At 39.0% G+C, this 21,152-nt stretch overlaps 2 protein-coding genes across 9 annotated transcripts in view; one reads left to right on the top strand and one right to left on the bottom strand.

The window, feature by feature from the left end:
• grk4 (G protein-coupled receptor kinase 4) overlaps window positions 1–1,432 on the bottom strand; it is a 60,535-nt gene extending 59,103 nt beyond the window's left edge. For 2 of the 3 annotated variants that reach the window (XM_086032356.1, XM_086032354.1), the window contains exon 1: window positions 975–1,380. In XM_086032356.1, the coding sequence (XP_085888482.1) occupies window positions 975–1,026 (52 nt within the window). In that variant the 5' untranslated portion in view covers window positions 1,027–1,380. Of the gene's footprint in view, window positions 1–974 lie in introns of all 3 variants that reach the window. The other variant, XM_086032357.1, reaches the window with a different exon arrangement.
• On the top strand, window positions 320–20,708 carry LOC147145751 (target of Myb1 membrane trafficking protein). Of its 6 annotated transcripts, XM_086032360.1 has the most exons (15): window positions 6,790–7,131; window positions 10,796–10,880; window positions 12,062–12,140; window positions 12,297–12,446; window positions 12,677–12,811; window positions 12,964–13,107; window positions 15,886–16,002; window positions 16,833–16,966; window positions 17,054–17,096; window positions 17,184–17,316; window positions 18,789–18,855; window positions 19,092–19,167; window positions 20,116–20,175; window positions 20,269–20,308; window positions 20,559–20,708. In XM_086032360.1, the coding sequence occupies exons 1-15, from the start codon at window positions 7,059–7,061 to the stop codon at window positions 20,702–20,704; spliced, it is 1,482 nt and encodes a 493-aa protein (XP_085888486.1). In that variant the 5' UTR covers window positions 6,790–7,058; the 3' UTR covers window positions 20,705–20,708. The 6 variants fall into 6 exon arrangements, with proteins under 6 accessions (XP_085888488.1, XP_085888486.1, XP_085888485.1 ...); XM_086032362.1 differs by lacking the exon at window positions 6,790–7,131 and adding an exon at window positions 320–385 and having other exon boundaries at window positions 16,833–17,096; XM_086032359.1 differs by having other exon boundaries at window positions 16,833–17,096; window positions 18,792–18,855.
• The last annotated feature ends 444 nt before the right edge of the window (window positions 20,709–21,152 follow it).

Below are 21,152 nucleotides of genomic sequence, written 5' to 3'. Positions count from 1 at the left end.
CATCTCAGGATTTGGCATCCCTCACACTATCATCCCCGACTGAAGGCCATCTGAGGTCTCAGATGAAGACCAAAGTATCCGGCAGATACACAAAGTAACATCATGTAGAGCACCATTTTAGAAATGTACACATAGCAATGTGCAGTAAGGATCTAAAAGCAATGAGCAATTGCACAATGTGAGCACTTGCTTCCAAATAAATAAAAATGATCAACTCGTCCATTATCTTCACAGACACTCTGATTGGATGAGAAGCATATTAGTGCAACAATAATACACCCACTCCCCACCTCCTCCTGTGCTGCACACCCACTCAGCGCCCTCTCTCGCTCTCTGCCATCTTCTGCAAACAGATGCACCCTCGCCTGTGATCCACCACCTCCAGGTGAGACCCAACACGGGGATCACCGGCCCACGCAGCACCCTGCAAGCTCGGGCTGCACATCTGGGCCCTCTATATCCCCTAGATGCTTTCAAACCTGCACTTCAGCCAGTCAATTGAAGTGGCATACCTCTGCGTCAAATAGCACCAATCAGCTAATAAGCGTCACACAAACAGGTATGAGGAGGGTTTGGTCGAGCCCCCTGATGGGTAATTGGGTATGTCACCACTCGTGTTACATATAATTAAACATGTGCACAGTTAGATGTAAATACACATTTAAAAATAAAAAAGCCATTGCTGCTTGTGTGGAAAAATGCGCTCGGGCCGCTGCAATGCACCGATGCTGCAAACACTCCCTGCCTTGTTCAGCCCCCTGTCAACAGGGCCTAAATCAACTCGCTTTCTCTTGTTAAGGGGACATCTGATTTCAAGCAATAATTGCGAGGACACCATGCAACCAGCAGATATGGATTTCAAAGCATAAAACATACGCGGAGAACATGAAGGAGAACCAGAGGGGAACCGGGCTCGTCCTCGACTACGAGGATCAGCTGAAAAAAAGAAAAAAGGAGATTCCTGTCGCGCTTACCTTCTCTCGCCTTGAGGAGAACCGTGTTGGCCACGATATTTTCAATCTCCATTGTCACAGTGTGGTCCCCGAGCAGTCGCGATACATTTCACTCGGCGGGGGGAAAAGACGTTTTCGTTCTTTTTTTTTTTTTTTTTATCTCTCGTTAGATCAAACGTGCGGATGGCTGCGAGGCAGCGGCACGCGCACGGGGAGGAGACCGAGGCGCTCGTGCATAGTAGCTAGCTTAATGGTGCTTGTCCTTTCTCTCCATTACAACATGTTTGGGAAGCTGTGGACGATTACCGCGGGCTTGTTAGCATTCACAGCCTACCTCTCTTTCCTTCTCTCCGCCTGCCTTCCTTCCTGCTTCGACTCTCTCTCCTCCCTCTCCTTCTTCCTCCTCCTCTTCGCCCCTCCTCTCCCGGTAGAGCAAGCCGAAAAGAGCACTCCGATTCCGTTTCACTTCATTGTGCACGTCATACTGGTTGCCTACACATTGTCAATAATTTACTCATGTATCAAATAAATATTCCCCGTAGAAATGAATGGAAATCCGTTACAACCCCCCAAAATAACCACATAATTTTGTTTAGGACAAAAAATAATATTGTCATATAAAACACAAGGGATTTTAAAGAAATAAATTGTTTTTTAAAAGTACAATTAAAATTAAAGTCACACACTGTGGAATGTTGTTGGCGTGTGGCCTTAAGGGGCGTGGTCTATAGCATTAGGAGATATGATACCAGTTCAAATTGGCCATTTACCACGCGTTAGTTGAGCATTAGCGACTTCTCCATGCTCCTCGTGAGCGTTTTCATTTTGTTTTCGCGTGTTGACTGTTCTGCGATTGGCTGGCGACCAGTTTGTGGTATACCCGCCTCCCGCTTGATTACAACTAGGATAGATTCAGCAGCTACTCTCGTGAGAATAAACGGTTCGTTTCAGAGAATGGATGGATGTTAACTGATTTACTGTTATTTACCTGTTATTCGCGGGGGAAAGGACCCCCCTAGGCCGGCCTGTGAATAGCAAAAATATATATATTAAGTATATTTGACGCCCATTATAGATGAATTGGGTCCATCCATTATCTCTACCGCTTATCCTCACTAGGGTCGCGGGCGCGAGCCTATCCCAGCTGCCATCGGCCAGTAGGCGGAGTACACCCTGAACTGGTTGCCAGCCAATGGCAGGTCACACAAAGACAAACAAACAACCGCACTCACAATCACACTTAGTGGCAATTTAGAGTGATCAATTAATATATATATATATATATATGTATTTCGGCTTTCCCCCTCAGGGTTCGCCACAGCGAATCAAGTGCACGCTCGATTCGCATCATTGATTTAGCAAAGCATTTTACGCAGGATGCCCTTTCTGACGCAACCCTATTAGCAGGGCACACACACAGACACCATCACTGAGCGGGAATCGATCCCACGCTGCCCGCACACAACTCGGGTGCGTGTACCACTACACTATCAGTGACCCATATATATATTTATATATATATATATATATATATATATATATATTTATATATATATATATATATATATATATATATATATATATATATATATATATTTATATATATATATATATATATATATTTATATATATATATATATATATATATATATATATATGTATATATATATATGTATATATATATGTATATATATATGTATATATATATATATGTATATATATGTATATATGTATATATATGTATATGTATATATATATATATATATATATATATATATATATATATATATATATATATATATATATATATATATATATGAAATTAGAAATGTGTTCAATATTGCTATCAAAAAGAAATAACAGACGCGACATTCACTTGGTAATGGCTATACAGTATCTCATCCTGATTTATGGACAAAAGTGACAAAACCCTTTAAGCAGGATAGTAACATAACGAGTTAAGACCAAATCCTGTTTTGTTGTTGTTGTTGTTGTTGTTGTTGTTGTTGTTTTTGACAGCTGAAGTTATCACTTCTTTCAGTGTCCTTAAATTACTACATATTATTATCATCTTAACTTTCTACTACTATACTAACGTGGCATATTTTTGCTTAGGGTTCCTTGTAATAAATAAATGTATATGCATTCCAGTCGCCATCATGTCGTTACCAAGACTGCAAATGATAATGAACCATCAGAATTTAAAGATTACAAAAAATGTTGTTCATTCTTGTTTTCCGCAGTTGCCCATATAGTAACCTTGATTTAATGCTACCATCTAGCGGTAATTATGCAAAAATTAAATGATCCGGAAGTACTCCGAGGATAGGATCATTCGAATTCTTCAAATGCTTATGAATGGTGCCTGGATGTAAACTTAAGCCTCCTTTAACATAGGTTACTCCTGACCAACTTTTCCAAAACGGTATTACCCACAAGTCTTGACGGCAGCAACATTTAAAACAACAGGACATTGACGTAGTTGACATACAGCGCAGAGACCTATCTATCTTTTTCCATTTTATTTGCTAATATTTTACTGGTAAAGTCCGCAAGCCAGAGAATTACGTCAGCAATTCATGACGTCAGTTAGGAAAGTGGAGTCGAATTCATTTGAACCATGTGTCCTTCTTTCCGATGTTCGAAAGGATGCACGTGTTTTTCTTTTAATTGACAAAATATATGACTAACATCAGGTAATCCAATTTACATACTTTTCATCCATACATAAAAATAAGAAAACAAAGAATAAACTATATTAAGTAATATCAAAGAAAAAATCATAAGAGAGAGAAAAAACAAATAAGATAAATAATAATTTCAAACAAGGATACGGTTGCTCTTTAAATCATTCTGAATGAATAACAATCATCCATCTCTTTCTTATTTACTATTAAAGCAAGAGACTTGAAATTAATCAATCAAAATAAATAAATAAATAAATAAATAAATATCGCGATTGCATTTTTAAATTTACATTTAGAAAAGTGGAACTTTCATAACAAAACATACAAATGAACAATTGTGCACATTTTTTTTATCTTTAGATTCGAAAAGAGTGAGGCTTTTTTCGCGGTCTGATGTAATAATCCTGTAATTTATTTTGCACAGTATATAGTTTTCAAGATCATTACAAAATGCAGCACTAATGGGGCAGTCAAAAAACAAATGAGCCACACTTTCAGGTTGACCTTTACAAAAATAACAGTTAGTATCAATATCAACAAAACGTGAAACATACATGTTACTTGGGAATAAACTTTATTTGTAATGAAGAATTTAAAAGGGAACAAGGCACAAGATTCTCTGATATGTTTGTGGGTGAATTTACTGCTTAGAATGTCAATACTATTTATATAAAAAATATTAACAACCATGCTTATTTTGTTTTTGTAGCAGTTCATTAATTTACAGAGTGAAATTCATCCATCCAGCCAGCCATCCATTATCCGAACTTTTTATCCTCACGAGGGTCGCAGGCGTGCTGGAGCCTATCCCAGCTGTCTTCGGGCAGTGGGTGGGATACACCCTGGACTGGATAAATCAATAAATATAGATATATATTATATATTAGAGCTGTCAAATTTAAAGTATTAACTATGGAGATTAATTTAAATTTCATAACGCACTAAAAAAAAATTAACTCAGTTAGTTAACTCAGCTTTAGGGCGGCACGGTGGTCGACTGGTTAGCACGTCCGCCTCACAGTTCAGAGGTCGTGGGTTCGATCGCGGCTCCGGCCTCCCTGTGTGGAGTTTGCATGTTCTCCACGTGCCTGCGTGGGTTTCCTCCGGGTACTCCGGTTTCCTCCCACATTCCAAAAACATGCATGGTAAGTTGATTGGACACTCTAAATTGCCCCTAGGTGTGATTGTGAGTGCGGATGTTTGTCTCTGTGTGCCCTGCGATTGGCTGGCAACCAATTCAGGGTGTCCCCCGCCTACTGCCCAAAGACAGCTGGGATAGGCTCCAGCACGCCCGTGACCCTTGTGAGGATAAGCGGTATGGATAATGAATGAATGAGTTAACTCAGCTTTATTTACTTCCTGGTTCAGATGACCTCTGCTCACTATGCAGCCAAACTTAGAGGAGAATCACTGCCGCAAAGATGGACTTTTACGTAGTTTTACTTTAAAAAGTTGCTTGACGGCTCATCGGAGAAATCCAAAATAATTTACAGACTTTGCATGGCCAAATTCAAATACCATATTAGTTGTACATCTTTGGTGTATCGTTCAACTGTTGTATTTTACTGGAAAATAATCTTATTCAAGGAACAAAGAAAGCTATTAGAACTGTCATTGAATCGAAATATACTTGTATTTTATTTCCACATTTCCACAAGATTTTACTCAAGTAAATAACGGTAACGGCTTCGTAAAAAATTTTAGTTGAAAAAAATATGATTAATCGCGATTAATTAGTTTTAAAAATGTAATCATTCGACAGCACTAATATTCTGGATTTTATATGAAGTGTTGTAGCAGCCTCTTCAAATGTGCATTTTCACTCTGGAATTTCATTCATCTTCGCTGCCAAATCATTGGCTGAGATGATTGGTGTGGGAATGGTTATTGTATGAATTATCTTATTGCATGAATTATCAGCTTCCCCACTGTTTTGGCTTGATAGGTGGGAAGGCACTCCATAGATCCAATTATTTGTATAAGAATAAAGTGTAAATTTTCCAGGTGTCCTGTTCAAAAATCCAGAAATTAATTTTATTCTTCATAGCTACTTGTTATTTTCGTATTTTAGTGGGTAATCCTATTGAATATCTATTGAAGATCTACATGATCCACAATAAACGATACATTTTTCATTAAACCAAAAGGATTTTCAATATTTCAGTGGGTTTCTTAACTTTATATTAGTTCTCAAGCTGCTGTTGTTTATGTCACTTCATGTCCACTCTGGTGTTTCATACGTCACACAGTGTAAGATAAATATTGCGATGTCAACACTTAGTAGTTAGTACATTATTTGACAAATATACAGTGTGCACGTTCTCAGGACCCACCGCTGTTGCAGTAAAGTATACAATCCATGCAACGCTAGTTGTAATCTTGATTGAGGTTTTATAAGGCAGAACAAAAAAGGGACAACGGCCACATAGAGGACTATGTCCAGAGCATTAAAAACGACTGCAACAAATTTGGAGAAGCAAGATATTTTCCACCCATTTAAGAGAATTGTTTATTAATGTTGGCTAAAATTATTTGTGGCAAGTTCGTTGGTCCAGCCTAAGAAATACCACAAGCTTCTAGCGTTAAAAAAATTCTCTCTAATCTGGAAAAAACACAGGAAGGATTTTTAAATGTTATCATAGCTATAGATAGCTTAGTTTTTTTTTCACCTGTCCGCAATGTTATAGCATAGCTATGGGAACTTTTTTGGGGGGTACTGCATAAAAGTCAATGCAACGTTAGCTAGCTCTTGGGTTAGAATCTGTAACATGATTAAAATTGAATCTCCTTGTCAGTATGAGCACTATGTAAGTTAATAAAGCAGAATACAAAATAGATTGTTACTTGTTTTGTGTACAGGTTATTTTCCCCATTGTGCTAAATCATAAAATGGATATTGTAGCTACCAGAGTTGAATCACTACTTCTGAAACCAAAGTCTTTTTTTACTCAAGTATTTGTATGAGTGCTTCGTCCCCCTTTGCTTTGCAAACACTTCAAAACGAGTTTAAAAACCAAGAACAAAAGAGGGCGACTACACAAAAAGCGCCAAGTGTGAGATTCAAAGGTGACACTAGATGGTGCTAAATACATGCATTTCAAGGGCTGACTTGAACTACCAAACCCAAGTTCTGTATGAAAACAGCATGGCTGTGCAACACAGGCGGTTGCTATTTTTCTAAAAATCGCAGATCGTTGTGTTCTGTGTATTGCCGTATTGATTAGGTAATTTACTTCCGCATTTAAAGAGGATTTAGCATTCTTTACACACTTCCTGTATATGTGCGTGTGTGTGTGTGCGTGTGCTCGTTCACGTGACATTCGGCAAGCCTCTGACTCGAGGCGAGTTGCAGAGGACACTGGAGAGAAGCCTTCTAAACCAACTTAGACGCCTAACTAAACGCAGCCAACCAAACAGGATGTTTTCTCTTGGGGAGAAGATGGAGTTTCTCATAGCTAACCCGTTTTCGACACCTGTTGGGCAGAGAATCGGTGAGTTGCAGACACGTAGCGCAGTCAATTCACGTAATGTTGTGCTTGTAGATTTCACTTTAGAATCCGTTCGTTCTAAAGGTGTCATTCAAATTTGGTAGCGACCGTCAAGTTAGAGGAAACTAATCATGCGACTGAGGCCGGCGTCAGTCTCTTTAATCTTCCAACTGATTGGCTACTTAGTATCAAGTGGCGACCCAATCTACCAATGGGTGTGGAAGAAAAGCGCTAATGTTTTTATTCAGATGTTTTGACAACCGTTGCAGTTCACTTTTACTGCTAAATAGACAGTACCGTGTAAAAATAAAGAATGATGAAGATGAAGAAGACAAAGACTCCAACATTTGAAGAGCTGTTATATTACAATGCAGATGTGTCATCATCTGCATTATTTTCCTTGACCAACAGGTGGCGTCATATGTACTAGTCCAACCTTATCCCGTACGGTAGAATTACTTTATTTAATTTAGTCGTGCACGAATGTTTTACTCCTCAAAAACGTAAAATAATCTGCATTTTATGACTTCAGGCGATCAGATTTACAGCGAGTGGATTATTTGTTAGTGTGTATCTGTTTAATGTGAATACAAAAAAATTAAAAATGTTTAGAGGATCGTTTCCATTTTTGGCCAGGAGTGCTGTGGGGTGCGGGAACATCTGCTCAAGGTAGACATTGCATCAGGGATTTAAGTCCTGATTTTTTTTTTCTACTTGTTATTTCTGCTATTTCTGCAAATTTGCACAGCTGTGATATAGTTTCAGTTACATGGTTAAAATACTTCTGTTGTCTGTTGCATCTCCTAAAGGTAAACCAGACTGGTATTAAAAGTGTGTTTTTGTTTTGTATTTCTGCAGTCAAAAAGCCAATTGCCTTTTACATTATGTAAAATATTGTACTGTATTAGGGAAGAATGTCAGCGTCACGCAGACTAAGGAGCTTCAGGGAATGAGATTATTCCTTATAAAACAAAAATAGGAATATTCCAGTCATACTTACAGTAGCCACTTTTAAAGACACACTTTGGTTTTACAAGACATAGCATTGAAATATGTATATCAAGTGGTTAAGCAGGTCCCTAGTTCTTTCACTGTTTCTTCCAAGATTTTTGAAAACAATTGAAGGCCCTTTTCTGTCCCAGAGTAACTCTGTCCCAAGCACAAAACAAGGTTCTGTAACGCATGACTCCCAAGCACAAAGCAAGGTTCTATAACGCATGGTTGGATGATTTTGACGTAGAAGAACTTGAGATCTCACTCCATCAATCACCTATAGTAGTGGTTCACAAATGGGGGTACTATTTGAAGGCACTTTGGGGGGGGGGGGTGCTTGAGATATTAAAATGTATTTAAAAAGTAGCATCAATGCAAATAATAGAGCTAGATCACAGGAGTTGCCTCCCTGCCACCAAGAATGACAAAGATTCTTCCCATCCTAAGATGCTTTGCGCTGGTAAGGGGTACTTGGCTGAAAAAAAAAAATTCACAGGGGGTACATCATTGAAAAAAGGTTGAGAATCGCTGACCTAACCGTTAAACTAAAACAGAAATTAGACTATTGGACCTTACAAGCGTTCTTCTGGATGAACAGGCAAATATTCCTGCAGACATATGTCACCACCTTTTAGAAACGCTAATCATGTGTCCAAATACGTACGCCCGTATAGTGTACCAAGCGCAGATCATTTACATTGTTGTCAAAAGTAAAATTTCTTACGTTTTGTATGTACTTGTTAAATCCCGTTGTGAAATGATGTTCACAATGAAAAGTGAGTGTTAGCACATACTATTAAGACGTCGTCCACCTACTTACTGCAAGCAATATGTGCTTTTAGCTTTCTCCAACAAACAAAAGACAGTCAAATGTCCTTGAAATGATCGTGTCCTCTGTAAAACAATGTAGCATCTGCTGAGGGCAAGCAGGTGAGGCCAGGAAATTTACTTTTATCTGCACACTCAATTAGTAACAGAATGTTGCAAGGCCCTCTCAACCCTTCCCACCTCTTATGTCACTCACTCATTTTCTCACACATAAATGTTAGTGAGGCTTCAGCTCCTTCTGAGGCAAACACAAGCAGCTGACAGTCACATGAAGTGCACGGAGCTGGAAAGTGGAAGTGGAAGGGGGAGTAGCTGCAACAGAGTAAATGGATCGAGAAGCATAGGGGTGAAAGGAATGAAGGTGATTTAAAGCGGTTTATGAGGAACATGTGAGGACTGGAAAAAGTTGGCTGTGATTACGAAATAGTTTGAGTTCAGAATGCAACAAAAATACGGGGGGAATTATGTTGGGGAAAAAAAAGGTTATTTTCAGATTCCAACTGAATGTGTTGAGAACTGCTCAACTGTCTGTGACAGGCCATTTCAGTCTTATGCTAACTAAACATGACCTATATTATATGCTGACCTCTGAATGACGACAACATCTTCCTGTAATGAATCCTGTCATGTAAACTTATTTTCTTAGTACCTGATAGAGAATGTGTTGTATATAAATATCATGCGGCCTATTATTTTTTCTATTAAGAACTGAATAGAAACAATGCTTAGGCTTCATTTAATTAAATGATTTTTTCAGGATCTTTTATCAGTCAGTCTCTGATGAATTGTGATCTGCCGGTGTAAGCCTTCACAATTTATGTAACCATGCAGTTGTATTATCTCTATTTATATTAAGGATGGACCGATTATCGACCGGGCCGATTATCGGTGCCGATATTCTGCGTTTTGACGAATATCGGCATCTGCCTTTTTAAAACATCAGATGGACCATAATAAATCAATTTAAAACTGTGTTGGAATCAAAACAAAGATATGTGAAGTTTAATTTTCTGTCATTTTGAAATTTTGGAGAACTTAATTTATCGTCGAAAACTATATGGTGCTATTTTTTTGTGTTTGTGTTTTCGTTTTACTTTTTAAGACATGCTGACGACCCTGGGTGCTCCCCGAACTTTTTGTTAGAATTTGGTAACAAAGATATATATTGTCAAAAATGTATAGTAATAATAATACCAAAAAAGGCGGCACAGTGGTAGACTGGTTAGCACGTCCACCTCACAGTTCAGAGGTCGTGGGTTCGATCCTGGCTCCGGCCTGCCTGTGTGGAGTTTGCATGTTCTCCCCGTGCCTGCGTGGGTTTTCTCCGGGTACTCCGGTTTCCTCCCACATTCCAAAAACATGCATGGTAAGTTGATTGGACACTCTAAATTGCCCCTAGATGTGATTGTTGGTGCGGATGTTTGTTCGTCTCTGTGTGCCCTGCGATTGGCTGGCAACCAAATCAGGGTATCGCCCGCCTACTGCCCGAAAACAGCTGTGATAGGCTCCAGCACGCCCGCGACCCTTGTGAGGATAAGCAGCTTGGATAATGGATGGATGGATAAGAACAAAAAAAAAATCTACATTATGCAAATCTGAAAAATTGTTAAATAAACATATGCTTGAAGATGTTTCAACAAAGTTAAGGTGTTTTTTTAGATTTTGATGCCAATATTTTCGTTTTTACGAAAATTTTAAATCGGCTCCAAATATCGGTTATCGATCGCATTGACTACAAATAATCGGTATCGGCCCTGAAAAAAACACATCAGTCTATCTCTAATTTATATGCTCCCGTAGTTCTCTACATTCCCCTCCATTTTATTTATGTATTTTTTGTCAACAGAGCAAGCGACCAGCGGCTCTCGGCAGTCAGAGGACTGGGGACTTAACATGGAGATATGTGACATCATCAATGAGACGGACGAGGGGTATGGAATAATGTCATTTGTTTTGCTCAGTTATATAAGTTGTTTAAAGTGGTCTGTAGAAAAAGAAACAACTTTCTTTAACTTCATAAACAACTCTTTTTCATTTTTGGCGACTGTGGTAAAGTGATTTCAGCTGTAACAAACAGTTCCCAGCCAGCAGTGCAATGTTTGTTGCCAAGCGTGGTGGCACATGCGTCACAGAGGAACTTATGACATTTTGGTGCAATTCCCGATAAAATTGCAGAGCTATTTCTGTTCTTTAAGTCATGATGTCCTTCTTCCATCTAACCTGACCCTAACGTCTTATATTATCCTGGCCCCACAATTTTGCTTGTTAATAAACAGACGGACAAACAAACATAAATACTACAGAATGAATAGTCTGAATAAATGTACCCTGTCTCATTAGCAGCAGTTTATCTGTCACTCTAATGAGGACAAACGTGATACAAAGTGGATGTGTTTTTCTCTCTAATTGAAGAAATGTAATTTTTGAAGACACTCTTAATTGATTTTCTCTCCATCAGTCTTCTTCGACAGTCGTCGTACGTCATCCTCCATGACACAGGAAATTCCCTGCGCAAATAAGGACAGAAAAAAAACAGTTTCTCTTTTTTTGTTTAACCTTGACGTGTCATTGGTGCGCCATATTCAGCTAACTATATTAGCTTATTAGCTTTCAAGAATATGTTCCCAGCAGGCTCACAAGTTGAAATATGGCATTCTTATTAATATTGCATTTGTGGAATATGAGTTAAGCAGTAAAATCCAACCATTTTTGTCCATCTCACGGGGTGGCTATTTTGCCACTTACTGTCAACTGAAAATGACATCACAACTGCTCAGGTAATGACCAATCACGGCTCAGAAAACAGGTCAGCTGTGATTACCTGAGCCCTGAGCAGTTGTGATGTCATTTTCAGTCGACAGAAGTGACAAAAAGGCCGCCCACGAAGATTGCTGAAAATGGGTGGATTAATTCTTATTGCAAAGACGCAATATTAATTAGAATGCCTTGTTTCAACTAGTGGGCTTGTATAGGACATATTCTTGAAATCAATATGTTTGGGTTGTCTTCCACTTTAAATCCATTGTTTTTGCTGTAATTGCACATCTGTCGTATAACAACTAAGTCAACTTCTTGTCTTTAACAAATAAAATGAATTATTTATTTTTTTCAGCCCAAGAGATGCAGTCAAAGCCATTAAGAAGAGGATTGTGGGTACCAAGAATTTCAGAGAAATCATGTTGGCCCTGACTGTGAGTATTCAGCTCAGGTGTTTTTTTTAAGACATTTGTCTTGTGCAGAGTGTCTAGTGTTCTTACAGAAGCAGCAGATAAATAAATAAATGTGTTTTTCCTATGTCGAATACATTTGAACTTCTGGACAATATTCGATTGCTCACTGTCACACAGGTTCTTGAAACATGCGTAAAGAATTGTGGCCATCGCTTCCACGTGTTTGTAGCATCGCAGGAGTTTGTTGAAGGAGTTTTGGTGCGAGCCATTTTGCCCAAATATAACCCACCCACTGCTCTTCATGACAGGGTGCTCAGTCTCATACAGGCATGTAAACTATCCTTTTTTCTAAGCTTTTAGGGTTTTTTTTTCTTATTGCTGAATGAGCTTCACATTTAATGTTCTTGTGAGGTCATATATAAAGTAACAATCAAATTTCTCTTGAAAGAAGGCTACAGGACACTTCAAGGTTGTTTTCTTTCTTCTGGTTATTTTTGAGTGCAAGTTTTGTTTTGTCTTCATGGAGTTATACTGAGGGTTCTCTGTGCTTTTCTCAGTCATGGGCTGACGCTTTCCGTACTTCCCCCTCCCTTGCGGGCGTGGTGTATGTTTATGATGACCTGAGGAGACGAGGTTTGGAGTTTCCCATGACAGACTTAGATGCTCTATCCCCCATTCACACTCCCAGCAGGGTGAGTCAGTCTGCAGGGCGAAAATAACTCAAAACAGTTTTCATTGAAATTGCACGTCTGTACGATATGTGAAGACTTCTGTGTAACGTCGTGACCAGCACGTGCTTATTGTATGCATTCGGTTTATCCAAGTCTACTTTCTTTTCCTTCAGACTGTGCCAGAAAATGAAACCCAACAGTCCACGGATGCTCCTCCCTGTCAATCAAAACCACAAACTCCCTCCAGTTGTCCCCCAACAAATTCTCCACCTGCATCCCAACCCAGTGAGGGACCACCTGCCCTCTCTGCAGTGCAGGTACCACCTCCAAAATAAGAAATCACACCTCATATAGTAGAGAGGAAAAACAGGACTCCATTTCGGGTCGACAGATTTTTGACCCGGTATTTGGTTGTGATATACACTGTACAGTAAATTCATAAGTGTCATTCTTTTCATCCCAACTATTGCAAGTACTGTATTGCCCTTTATTTGTACAAATGCATTTCATGATATTATTGAATAGAATTAAGTTGTACAGTATTTCCCACTAGTTAATATCCATCCATATTCATCTATCCATTTTCTTTACTGCTTGACCTCAGTAAGATTGTGGGTGCACTGGAACCTATCCCAGCTGTCTTCGGGCAGTAGGCGGGGGACACCCTGATTTGGTTGCCAGCCAATCGCAAGGCACACAGAGACAAACAAACATCCATACTAACAATCACACCTAGGGGCAATTTAAAGTGTCCAATCAACCTACCATGCATGTTTTTGAAATGTGGGAGGAAACCGGAGTACCCGGAGAAAACCCACGCAGACACGGGGAGAACATGCAAACTCCACACAGGGAGGCCAGAGCCGGGATCGAACCCAGGACCTCTGAACTGTGAGGCGGACGTGCTAACCAGTCTACCACCGTGCCGCCCTAAAATAATGATAATAATAATAATTATTATTAAGGGATATTATTAGCATTTTATTGCGCGCCTTCTCCTCATCCACGCTGCTGCCGTAGCGCACGTAGCGTAGCGCGTGTTGAGGCTGAGCGCCCCGTACTGCTGCTGGATGTCAGTGATGCGGCGGGTCTGGCCGTTGAGCACGGCGTTCACCGCATCATTTCTGAAACATATTTCTATTCTTGGCTTAATTGTTCCACCGAAACAGAAATGTTATCAAAATGTGTCAAAAGACCACCAGAAAGGAAGTAGTGTTGCCAATATGTTGCATAGTTAACTCAACCTTTCTTTGTCTGAGGTCAATCAAAATCCCGGATTATCCACCCATCCAATTTCTATACAGGTTTTCCGGTGTAGAAATGATCGTGAATGGGGCGCTCCAAAAACGCTCATTTTGGACAAACCAAAAATAACAATTAATCGTTAAGTCACCTCTACATGTGAGCTTCACTACATTGTAGCAAGTTGTGCTCTCATCACCTTCGCTGCTTGATTGCTGTCCTGATATGTGAAAGATCACATTCTGAATCAATTCCCAATCCTCATGTTAAAGACATGTCTTCAGGACATGACTCAACCAGATTTTTCTGCTTTTATTGTCAAGCCACATGTTTCAAACATACAGAGGGACCATTGTGAGTCACTTTACATAGTGACAAAACTTCCGACATAGTTTCTGGTGTTGTGTTGTCTGAGTCATGAAGTAAGTGTACTTACCAGGGAGCTGGTGTAGGTTGGCTCAGAGGAGTTCTCCTGCAGGAAGCGTGACAAGTCAAAATCGGACACCTTGCACACCAGGTTGCTGTTGATCAGGATGTTGCGGGCCGCCAGGTCTCGGTGGACATAAAATGCAGCTTTCACATTTGTGTCCTTAATTTAATGTACTAATTAAAAAACATTACCTGCTGGAGTATATCAGATATTGGAAATTTTTGCAAACAAATTGCTCCATTATGAAAGTTCGAAAAAAGTGGAACAATTTCAAAGTGGTTGACTTCCTGTAAGGTTTAGCACATGGCTACAAAAGACGTTTTTGTAGGTCTTAGGCTGTGACATATACCACCAAATTTTTCCAAAATGTACGTTTAACTCTCCACTCTGAAAAATTTCTTTTTTCAGTTGAGTTGTACAGGCTACACTGTAGGTGAAATTAATGGAGGAAAAGATTCAGAGATTCAGGGAGGGTTAAGACGGTGGCATCCCCCCTGTACCGCCACCCCAGCATTCACAACTCCATCAGCTTGGCCGTGGTAAAGCTGCTGGTGGTCTACGAGGAAGAGCGAGGTCCTCAAGTGTCGTCGAATGCTTCCATGACCCTGCGCAACTTCAAAAACCAAAACGCTGCCAAATCCAAAACAAAGGCTGTAGATGCATATTTACACATGTATGTAGCATAAATAGATGCCCGGCAGCCGAAAATGACAATAATTTCAGTGTACACGTAACCCCTATCAAGAAACGCACAGTGTGTGTTGTTTGATTTGAACATCTCTTTAATTCAAAATAGCTTTCATCACTCATGACTTCCGGCCAGGCATATTCAGCCAATCACAGATGCAACCAACAGGCTGTTTGACCGAAAACTGATATGTGTGTGTGTGAGTGTGTGTGTGTGTGTGTGTGTGGTGGTGGGGGGGCTTGCGTGTGTGGGTGTGTGTGTGCGTGTGGGTGTGTGTGTGTGTGCGTGTGTGGGTGTGTGTGTGTGTGTGTGTGTGTGTTTTATCTGCCTGCTTACGTTGTGTTCCCGCATGCCAGAGTGCAGTGTCCTAGTGTGCCGTGACAGTTTTATTTTTTTTAGCGCAATCAAAAGGAGCCACAATAATATACAATTCGAAATACATGAATACGTATACTAGCACAATACAACGTTTTATATAAGCCACTGTAGCTGTGTGTGTGTGTGTGTGTTCATGAGCAAGAGTCTCTCTCTTATGTTTGGGTTAGCCACATGTTCAACCAACTGGTCACGTATCATTTCATTTGTTCTATCCTCAAATCCGCATTTCGAAACAAGATCACGAAGCACAGCTACGTACTGTGTAATAATCGAATTGAGGGCAAACGATACACACTATAATGTTGCATTGTAGTATGTGCCATTTTATATTAGTTTCCTTCCCCTTTTCCTCTTCAGAAAGAAAAACTGCAGCAAGAACTTGCACTGGTAAAGGGAAACCTTACTGTAATGGCTGAACTGCTGAATGAACTTAAACCTGGACAGAGCAAGCAGGATGATACAGAACTGCTACAGGTGTGTGCATTTTATACATTTTTACAGGTTTGAAGGTGAATAATTGCTGTAATTGTTTGAATTTAGGCTTTTCCTTTTTTATGTGCCTACTACTGAATTGTCAGGGCATTCTAGAAAATGTGTCAAATGTCTGGTGTTGAATTTTGTTGGATTAATTCCATGCCACACGCAACAAGGCTCCACATGTGCGTTTTCGCATCGTGTATTGCATGTCAAAATTTGCAAAATTGCGAATGGACGGTTTATATTTGTCAAAATGCAGCGCTTGCAAAATTTACAGAAATCACTGAAAGCTAACTCGTTAAGCCAGTAACGCATCGTGATTGTTCAGAATATTATTTTTTTTAAAGAAAAGAGAGAACAGTCTTTTATAAATAGGCAAAAATGACTGTTTCTCCCACAAAGACAATAAAATACAGTTTGATGCTATGCACAATGTGAGTTAAAGTAATAAAAACTTTTGATCAGAAAAAGGAAGCCAATTGGTGGGTCATTACAAAGCAAAAAGTATTGTTAATCCGAATACATCATTCTATAGAATTTTTAAGTAGGATACTGAAATATTGGATAGCTGCATCCCTATATTTAACCACCCTGTTATATTGTCATATTTTTATTGTTTAATCAAACTCTTGCTTCAGGTCCCTGGGATTGACCTGCAAAAAATTGTAGAATTCTATAAAAAAAAAAAAAAAAAAAAAAAATGTAAAGTAGTAAATTGCCCCTCAATTGAAGTCATTTAGCAAAATTGCTCCTATCAGGAAAAAAAGTTGTTTTTAGAATTGCACAATGACAGTCTAAATCTCTTTGCTCTCCACTGTCCCAAGCAGCAACTCTACTCGGTTTGTAAGAACATGCAGACTCGAGTGGTGGAGCTCATCCCCCAGTTGGTGGACGAAGGACTCATAGAGGAGCTTCTTGTGGTTAATGATGACCTCAACAATGCTTTCATCCGTTATGAGAGGTATTCCGCATCTTTTCCTAACTATTCTGGACTATTAAAGGACAAATACAAGTGCATACTGTATGTTAAACTTACTCGCCATTTTAGATTTGACAGACTTAACAAGGCACAAATGACAAATACCGAACAAGTAAGATCTTTACTTCATTGTCTCTGTTGCACTGTTTTACATATTTAAGCTTTAAGCACATGCTCCTTTGTATAATCTTCCCTCCAGAGTTCTGTCAGCTGCCTGAACCTCATCGACCTTAGCTCAGAGCCCTCAATACTGAGCCAGCCCGCTGTCATCACGACGAACAATCAGCCCGAAGTCAACACGTGGACCAATCAGAGGGAGTCGACCAGCCACAGTGAGCACCAAGTTTTTCTTGTCTCATTTTCACAACTCAAAATCACAATATAAAGCATGCTTGAGACTGAGAGATGGTCTATCTTTGTCAGATCAACTGTGGTATATTTTATCATGTAATGCAGGAAGTGTAAAACAAATATCAATCTGTCACATTTAACATTATGTTATACTAGATCAGGGGCCGGCAACCTTTTACACTCAGAGCCATTTCGACCCGGTTTTCACGGAAAAGAAAACACCGAGTGCTGCAAACGCTGTCGAAGTCTACTTTGTAAAATGAAGATGTGTGTGTGTGTGTATATTTACACTTGTAAAATAGTATGTTGCTTATGAAATCCATGTTTCACAAAATTACATTTTATTTATTAAATGAACACATTTTGAACTCTTACAAAAAAAGTGCATAGTTGAAGGTCTCTTTCAAATTAATTACAAAAAGATGAACTTAAATAATCCATCGAGCAAACAAAAATAGCTGAATTTAAAAATACAGTAAAAAAAAAAAAGCACTATTTCACCGAACAATGAAAATAAATATTTGCAAAGTAACTGCCTGAATATTTGTTTTACCTGGTTAATGGGACTTCTGCTCCTGAACCTTTGCGCACGGTGCTAGTAAGTCATTTTCAACTTTACACAGGACTGTAAACTGCCGTCTTTTTAAGAAAAATTAATTTTCTTGTGTAGACTTCATATTACACTATAAATGTGACCTCAGTCTCTTTTCTTGTGTGAATATAATTACGCCCCTAAAGTGACTCACAACGTTATGTTTACAGAAGTAAATGTGGTGCAGTGTGTCGGGGCATTTCGACAGTGGAGTCATTTGGTCAGAGGTAGAAATACTGTACAGTATTTTAGGGGAAATGATGAGGCGGGGCTTTTTCAATCTCATTTCATGGAGACGTCACTAAAGATGACGTCATGTCATAACGTGGTTGAATTACTACTATCACCATAAATGTCAACTTTATGCCTCATGTTTCAAGTGGGATTAAGTTAAAGTAAAATATAAAGTCAATACTGTTACTCAAAACAACTGCAGAGTCGATCCGCACGCTGTCAGCACTGATGCCTCTGCTCGTGCGAAGCGCATTTTGGGCTCCTGACGTCATTGTCGGATGTATGCGACCTGGAAGTTCAGACTGCGGTCGCATTGCAAAAAAATAAATAAATCACGCAGCCATCCAATCTAGGACCACATATGAAAGTGGCCTAAAACTTTGACTTAGTAAGAAGACATGGTGCACGTTTTTGAGACAAATAACAAATAGCACTGCAATCGGACATTTTTAAGTTATTTTCCCAAGCCACGCAGGGCCGCAACATAAGGATAAAACAGCCGCATGCGGCTCCGGAGCCATGATTTGCCGACCCCTGTACTAGATTTTCAACTGCTAATAATACTCCAATAGGTCCGTTTTTATGTTTGGCTTGCATGATTGCTTTCAAGAATCTTCTGTCTTTTAGAAGATGAGGAAGAGTTTGACATGTTTGCGCAAACCCGAGGAAGCTGCTTAGCAGAGCTGAGAAAGAGGTGAGTGGTAATATAGCAGACACATCATGCGAGTGTGTGATTGTATGCATACGGGATGTGGGCCTAAAAAGATTCAACTGTGGCAGTATACTAAATTGTAATAACTACAATAAAATTTGCATTTGCTCTGACGGAATACAGTGAAACACCTAAGCTCAAACACAATTGTTTCTGGGACGCTGATTGTAAATCCTTCTCAGTTTTAAGGATTACAAAGTGAATTTCTGTGTTTGCAGTGTTAGGTATGAGGACCCTGGCGCTGTAGAGGGTCTTGCTGGGGCCCTAGACTCAAAGCTGCAAGTCACAGGAAATGTATGTACAAAGCACTAATAACACTGGTCAACAGTACATTTTAATCAGAGATGCATGGCTTTATGTGCTCCTAAACGTATTTTTGGGCTGATTTAAAAAATGCCTACATTTTTTTCCAGCACATCAGGTTTTCAAGATATTTTCATCTTTTGTTTTGTTTGACCTATAAAAGCTTGCGCAAATATAGATTTTAGTAAGCGTTGTGATTTATAGCAAGGGCATATTGACAGACTGCCCACCCAGTGAGATTCATGAAAAAAATTGACTTTTAAATTGTTTGTAAATTATTATGAAATTTTTTTTGAGTTTGTGTTTCGTTGTTTTTTATTGTATTGAATATTAAGAATGGCATAATTGTGGTTGTCTAAAGTTGATCATAACTACAGATTATTCAGTTTGTCATGTTATTTGTGCTCAGTGAAAGAAATATTCAGGGCCCCCCCATTAGCCACGTTCTGGCTCCGCCCCTGACTTACAGCAGGAAGTTTCAGAAAAAAATTCCACCTGTTTCTGAATATGATGATCCTCATCATGATATGATATTATTATTAGTACTGTAGTTGTATTTATTATGAAAACCTGATGTGCTTGAGAAATAACTTGTGGTTAATATATGGAGAAATAACGAATCAGTGCAAAAATATCACAAGAAAAGTTTACTTGCATCTCTAAAAAAATTCAGTATAAAAAAATAAAAGATTGACCAGTGTTATTATTATTATTTTGTCTAACAAAAACACATGATGTTTTTATCTTAAAATGATTATCTGAAAATATTGGTGGAGCTGCCTTGGACACCACCAATGTCTGTCAGATTTTAAATGGATGATTTGTATGTATGCATGTCTTTTACAGTGGTGGCCTTAATGTACATTAATTCAAAAACATTTCATTTTCAGTGAGTAAAATGTTAACTTCACTCTTTTGTTGAATTGTTTTTCCTTTTAGATGGGGCAAGTAAAAAATACTTTAAAGAACAATGTGGATAAATGGGTGCCTTGTGATATGGTGAGATATTTTTCTTCTGACCAATACCGTAACAAATATGTAAGCTACTGTATATCATTCGTGTTTTGGGTTTTCCTTTGTCTGAAAATGCAGGAAGACCAGTGTGCGGTCAGTGAAGGAGTCTCCAGTGAAGGTGCGTCACTTACTTTTTTTTTTGTAGAAATGCAGAGGTGGCAAATCCACAGAGTAAAAACCCTGCCACAGTTTGTCTTTAGCCATGGATACTTCTACTCAAGAGCTCGTTTGTGACAGAGTTTTTACTTTTTGGATCTGCATTTGCCACCTCTTTATAAATGTAATGTTTCAGTATTCTATTCTCACTTCTCTTGAATAGTGATGCGTGTGTCGCAGCGCAAACGTTACTCTTTGATTGATGTTTTCAGAGTTTGATAAGTTTTTGGACGATCGGGCAAAGGAATCCGATCAGAGTAGCCATACGACCTGTGGCACACTGCCTTCCACCTCCAGACTGCTGCCACAGTCGACAAAGCAACAGGACAGTTCACATGACCAGCTTTTTTCCCTCTAGGTTTGGGAGACATTATACAAGACCAAATAGATGTAACTTTTTTTTCCTTTTTTTTTTTTTTTCAAACAAGCACATTATCTCTGAAGTATGAATACAACTATAAAACATGGCCTCGAAAGCCATATTTCCACCAAATGGTACATTTCAGTTCAGATGGTCATGGTGCAGGTTAGAACAAAATACTTTATTCATTCCATGAGGTAAATTATATTTTTACAGCAGCAGTTCGCACTCCCTGGTATAGAAGCAAACAACATAAAAACACAAAGAGCAGCATTGGTGAGGAATTGGTAAAATATCAAATCTAAGCAAAAAGAATAAAAACACATGATTAGGATGTTTCCTATTTTTAGTGGTAAGTAATAATACATATTCTTCTTGAGTTTAAGTTATGCCAGGATGACAATGGCTTGGTGACATCATACTATACGTAACAAAAAAGGAATAA

The sequence above is a fragment of the Filicampus tigris genome, chromosome 6 (genome assembly GCF_054856515.1).
Source record: "Filicampus tigris isolate MCC_2025a chromosome 6, RoL_Ftig_1.0, whole genome shotgun sequence".
NCBI lineage: Eukaryota > Metazoa > Chordata > Actinopteri > Syngnathiformes > Syngnathidae > Filicampus > Filicampus tigris.
Note: the sequence above shows the minus strand (reverse complement) of the source record. Positions and strands in the feature narration are given on the sequence as shown.